The sequence below is a fragment of the Nilaparvata lugens genome, chromosome 3 (genome assembly GCF_014356525.2).
Source record: "Nilaparvata lugens isolate BPH chromosome 3, ASM1435652v1, whole genome shotgun sequence".
In the NCBI taxonomy this organism is placed as follows: domain Eukaryota; kingdom Metazoa; phylum Arthropoda; class Insecta; order Hemiptera; family Delphacidae; genus Nilaparvata; species Nilaparvata lugens.
In genome coordinates this window covers 66,651,994-66,658,011 of record NC_052506.1, presented here as the reverse complement: position 1 = coordinate 66,658,011, position 6,018 = coordinate 66,651,994, and the positions used below count along the sequence as shown (strand labels likewise).

Here is a 6,018-nt window from a genome sequence, read left to right as displayed (position 1 = left end):
TAACTGAAAGATAGCATTTGTTATGTTGAAAATCGGCCATTAATTATATCTAACTGATATGCATCAGAGACATATCATGTGATATGTATATTTTACATATCATCAATACATAACTGATATATATATATATATATATATATATATATATATATATATATGAAACTTTCTGTGCTGTGTGGGATGTGCCTTCATGGAAATTGAGGGCGTATTTGACAATGTCACTTACAAGGCCATGGTCCGAGCGGTGTGGGGAGTGGTCTTGAGCCTGCCATATGTAGGTGGGTTGAGGCCATGCTCTGCTCCAGATGGATCATGGCTGATCTTCAAGGTGAGTCAATGGTGATTGCGCCTGCAAAGGGTTGTCTGCAGGGAGGTGTGCTCTCACCTCTTCTGTGAACCCTTGTGGTCGATGGTCTCCTTAATGAACTTACCAGTAAAGGTGTCTTTGTACAGGGCTATGCTGATGACATAGTCCTCATGGTACAGGAAAAGTTCACCAACATTGTTGCTGATGTCATGAATGTCAACCTCAAAATTGTTAATGACTGGTGTCTTGGAGATAGGCATAAATTCCTCAAAGACTGCAGTCATTCCATTTACAAGGAAAAAGAACCTGGAGTCTCTCTCCAGGTTGAAATTTGGATTTACACGGCTTGAAGTATCAAGTACAGTCAAATATCTAGGGCTGACCATTGACTCAAAGCTGACTTGAAACAATCATTTAAACAATACACTGCACAAAGCAAAATTGGCGCTTATGATGTCCAGGAGATTTATTTTGTGTAGTTGAGAAGTTGATATTGTGGTAATTATTCATATTGAATGAAAAAAAATTTGACAATTTCTTAGTCTTTTTCATTCAATCCAGGAGATTTGCAGGCTCCATGTGGGGATAAAGCCTCACATAGCTCTGTGGCTGTACTGTGGCAGTAATAAGGCCTCAGGTAACTTATGGATCACTAGTCTGGTGGACATTTACAGCCACAGCCGAACAAACAAGTCTACAAAGGATGCAAACACTTCTAGTCACTGCAGCTTTCAGGAGCAGCCCATCAGCAACTCTTGAAGTTGCTCTTGGCTTACTGCCAATGAACATTTTTACTATGGCAAAAGCATGGAAATCAGCCTATCAACTGAAAGTTGCAGGCCAATGGAGAGAAGGCCTGTCTGGAACGTACAGGCTACTGCACAATCACCAGAGCTGTTGCTCACAGCCCTGTGCTTGAAATGACATCAGATGTCATGAGCACAAAGTTGGTTTTTACTAAACCATTCTCTGTTAAATTCTGCTCTAGAGAGGAGTGGAAGTCTGAGGAAGGGCCCTATCCTAAAAGAGGCAGCCTTGTCTGGTACACAGACGGTTCTCTCATTGAAGGGAAATCTGGCTACGGGGTGTATAGTGATTCACCTAGAAAACAAGTTTATGCAAGTCTGGGACAACACTGTATCATTTTTCTGGCAGAGATTTTGGGCATCATGGCTTGTGCCAACATAGGCATTGCCAGGCGCTATTGCAATAAGCATATATTAATCCTGTCAGACTTTCAGGCAGCCCTCAAGGCTCTTGACACCAATGAAATCAAGTCCAAATTGGTTTGGGAGTGCCACAAAACACTCAGCGGTCTTGCAACTCGCAACTCTGTGCATCTTGGTTGGATAGCTGGCCATGTAGGCTTAGGAGGTAATGAGCGTGCAGATGAGCTTGCTGAGTGGGGTTCTAGTATGCCATTCTTTGGCCCAGAGCCAGGCTGTGGCATAAGTAAAGCAACTGCCTTCCACATAATAAGTAAATGGTTCAGGAACCCACACCACCAGCAATGGCAGGGTCACCCTGGTCAAGCACTTGGCAAAAGACTGCTGGCAGACACAAGCCCTCGCTTCATCAGCTGGCTGGTGAGTCTGGGTAGAGGTCAGGTCAAGCAGGTGATTGCCCTGATTACTGTACTTGGCCACTTCAGGAAACATCTCCACACAGTTGGACTCAAGCCAGATGTGTAGGCTTTGTAATCAGTCTGAAGAGACTGCCAAGCATATCATACTGGATTGCGAAAGTCTTGGAGCTAGAAAAAGGGCTCTGTTTGGCCGCAAGCATCCAGGTGAGGAATGGGATGTTGGTATAGGGAAGAAACTCCTGGACCTTGTAGAGAACACGGGAGTTGGTTTGTCTAACTTACATGCTTTGGGACACACAATAAGCTTCGGTTGACGTGTGAGGTTCTCTCTCTGAACCTTTCGATCTTTGAATCCGTCCCTTCAAACACATGAACATATAACATCCTTTGACTCATGAACCGCACGCTCTACCAACTAAACAACATAATTATCTTGTAGATAGTATCTTGGAGAAAGCCCTGTTTGGTTCGGCTTTTCCAGTCAAGTGGAATCAGAATCACAAATTGAATAATTTGTTTACCGTATATTATAAAATTGGAATTAAATTATTAATAGCAATGAAAATAGACCTATGATCATCCTCGGTAAATTCAGAATCTTTATGTAAAATTGCAAGTTAATCAGTTGAGAAGTTCAGTCGTGATGATATGTCATTCGTGAATATCCTATCCCGTACGAGTATTAGCAATACCTACTATTACTTATTAAGTAATAGTAGGTATAGATATTAGCCAATAATTCTTCCCTTTATATTAGGTATATGGATGAGGTGATGCTTGTTTACACAAAATGTATTGGTAGCCACGATTCTCATAAATTTTGTAAAGCGAGTGACGAACATCTGATTTTAACATGCCTCCTATTGTGGTTTCAAAATTATGTAGTGTTTTTATTTGTGTTCTAATGAATATTAACTTAGTAGTTGGTAAGTATTTCTTGTATTTTAAATGAAATCTTTCAATGACATTTTACATTAGTAGACATATTTTTTGTTTAGCTTTTTTTATTATGCAATATCAAGAAATACTTTATTTTTCATGAACCGGTGTAAAATCGCAACTAATAGAGGTTACCATTATAATATACAAGCTGCATATTATAAACATCTTCAACTCATATTAATATTATATAGATATTTCCAAACTTATTTATAATTTCATACTTTGACATTGCTATCTTTATGTATTAACCCAATTAATATATATATTCATATAGATATTGTTAACTTTATTTGACACAACCTTATCTTATATAGTGTGGATATCCTTATAGTCTATTATTCTGTACCTATAAATATATAATAGTGTAGATATTTTGAATAGAATTGAACTTGTCTCTTACGAACTTATAGAGTAATTACTACATCCACGTGTTGAATAGACACATAAATATAAAATGTATAGATGAGGTTATAGTTTGAACTGTAGTTACTATAAGAAAAACATTTGTTTTTCAGATTCCATTTCTGAAAAGAAATGATATCTGCCAAGAAGGATGGTCTAGAAAATGTTAATTGTCAAAATAAGTATGATGGTGTCCTAAATATAGATGTCATAAATCATGGGATTGGTAAAACAATGTTGAATAGCGTTTCTTGCTGTGGTGATGAAGCAATCAAATCTACATCTCCTAGTAGTAGGATAAAACTTGAATATTTCAACATTAGTAGACGTGAGAGATTGTCACATTTGGATAATCAAGGAAAATGTATAGCTTCATATGAGGACACAATCAATAAATTGTCCAATATCAATGGAAATTACAAAAGTAGATTATCAACTGAACAAACACTTAATAAATATGAAAACATAAGAGTTAACAATTCCCTAGCAATTGGGCAATCAGAAAATAGGGTACAATCTCATTCTGAATCAATAAGTAAAAGTATTGAAGCAAGAGAGAAAAAAGTGAATGATGAAGTTGGAAATACGTCTAATTATTCTAATGAGAAAGAAGGGAATAAGGCAATGGAAAGAGGGAAAATCAATATAAAAGATCGAAGTTTTCAAGTGAGGAAGGCACACTATCTGCGACTGATTGGGAATCATGCTTATTTGAATAAATTTGATCGAGAACAGAAAAGAAACTGTTCCAGGGATTTACATGTATCCAAAATTAAGAGTTCGAATGGAAGTGCCCAAGAAATTAGTAGGAGAATTATTATAAATCAACAAATTGAAAATATGAAATCAGGTTTTAAGTCATCTTCAGAGCAACTGACAATGCTTGATGAAAGTTTAAATGATCATTTCTCCAAAGCACATGAAAAAACTGCGAGAAATTTTGATAAACCGGTTCATATTGGAAAACTTCCAAAAAATATAAAAATGAATAATGAAAAACCAAATGCTGTGTTTCCACATTCTCCTGAGTCTTTCCAGGCTATAAACAGACAAAGTAATCATAATTTGCAAAGCGAACAGAAGAACAATATGGAAAAAAATCCTACCTCATATCAGACTAGATATGACAAGATTATCAGCTCTTCAAGTAGTTCGTCAAATACTTCCATCAGTGATGATGATACAAACAGTCTCAAACAAAAAATTGATCTGAAGAATGAAGGATATAATGGTTCAGCACTGGAGAAGTGCCAATCAGCTGGAAAGAGAGGCGAAGGAGATTGTAATTTGGTATCCAATTCTAACAATTTATCAGTGAAAATACTCTTGCCACTAAGAGAAAGCAGAAATCATTCTTCAAAATCTAGAGCTGGGAAATGTATAAAGAGTTTGAAACTCCAGAACAAATTGAAGGATAAATTAGAAAATGATTCTCAAAGAAAACAGCAAACAGTTGAACGCGAGCATCAACTGTATTACAATTTCTTATTACCCGAGAACAATTTTATTGAAAAATGTTTTGGGGGCACGACTGAAAATGCTACATCACAAAATATTCAGAATCCAGCCATTCAGAGGGAAAATTCAAGTAATACTAACACTGTTATACAGAGAGATTCTCTTCATACAAATCAAGATTTCTCTTCTGAGAGTACTACTAGGGTAGAGTTCATGTCAGTTCATAAGAGAAGATCTCGAAACCGTAATTCGAAGCCAAAAGGTTCTCACCAAGGTGAGAGAGAAAAGAAAAAGGTCTATCCTGGTAATATAGTGAAAATGAGAGAAGATGAAACACCGTGTGAATATCTCAACCAGTTTTCATCTATTCTGATTGATAATCTCAAAGATCCTATTCCAAAAGATCCTCTCAATCTACCATCTGCCTGTAATGTCTATGTTCCAGTAAGGGAACATCCGATACCTTTAGAACAATATGCAAAGCATTATATCAGTACGTCCAATTTTACAGTAACTAGTGAAACTTTGAGTGAAGCCAGTGATTCCAAGAGTCAATCTATTAAGACATCGAAATCAATAATAATTTTGAAAAAGATCAGCGAGTTAACAAAAATATCGGATGATAAAAATAAGACTAAGAAGTGTTTGAAAGAAAAAACAATTGAAAAAGGAAAATATAACAAACGATTGCATCGCCAGAGTGATCAAAGTTTTGTAGAGAGACCTTGCTGTTGTTTTATTCAATAAATATAATTCTTAAACACTTTCATTATAGTTCAATTTAATCTAATTAAATTAATTCAACAAAATACATTCTTAAAATTATGTATCCACAGAGATTTTGAACAAATATTTATGGTGATATAGTATTAATGAAATTAATGAATTGAATACAAAGTATAGATTAAATTGAACAAAGATTAACATCTCTCTTAAAAGAAATAAAGTTTAAAAGGTTTTAGTCAAGTTATATAAATCTTATTGTAGTTGGTATAAAAAATACATAAATATAAATGTATAAATTGAATTTAAATTTAATTAAACAAAAATTTACATCTACCTGAAAAGTAAAATGTAAAGAAACTACTCTCTGAGAATCTCACTCAGAGAGTGAGTGAGTGAGTGAGTCAGTCAGATAAGAATTTCATAAGTATAGATAAACACAGGTGAATTCAATTATGTATTCTTGCAGATTATTTTATACATTCAATTATTAAATTTTTATTATTATATTGTGTTATAATTGTAAATGAAGAATAATATTCTACCCTAGTTAGTTTGACTAAGTAGTTTTTTCAACAACTGAAAAAGATTCTCATTCAAA

At 35.2% G+C, this 6,018-nt stretch overlaps 1 protein-coding gene across 1 annotated transcript; it reads left to right on the top strand.

Moving 5' to 3' along the window:
* The first annotated feature begins 2,701 nt into the window (after positions 1 to 2,701).
* On the top strand, positions 2,702 to 5,461 carry LOC111050438. The gene is made up of 2 exons (XM_039424362.1): positions 2,702 to 2,818; positions 3,350 to 5,461. The coding sequence occupies exon 2, from the start codon at positions 3,369 to 3,371 to the stop codon at positions 5,439 to 5,441; it is 2,073 nt and encodes a 690-aa protein (XP_039280296.1). The 5' UTR covers positions 2,702 to 2,818; positions 3,350 to 3,368; the 3' UTR covers positions 5,442 to 5,461.
* The last annotated feature ends 557 nt before the right edge of the window (positions 5,462 to 6,018 follow it).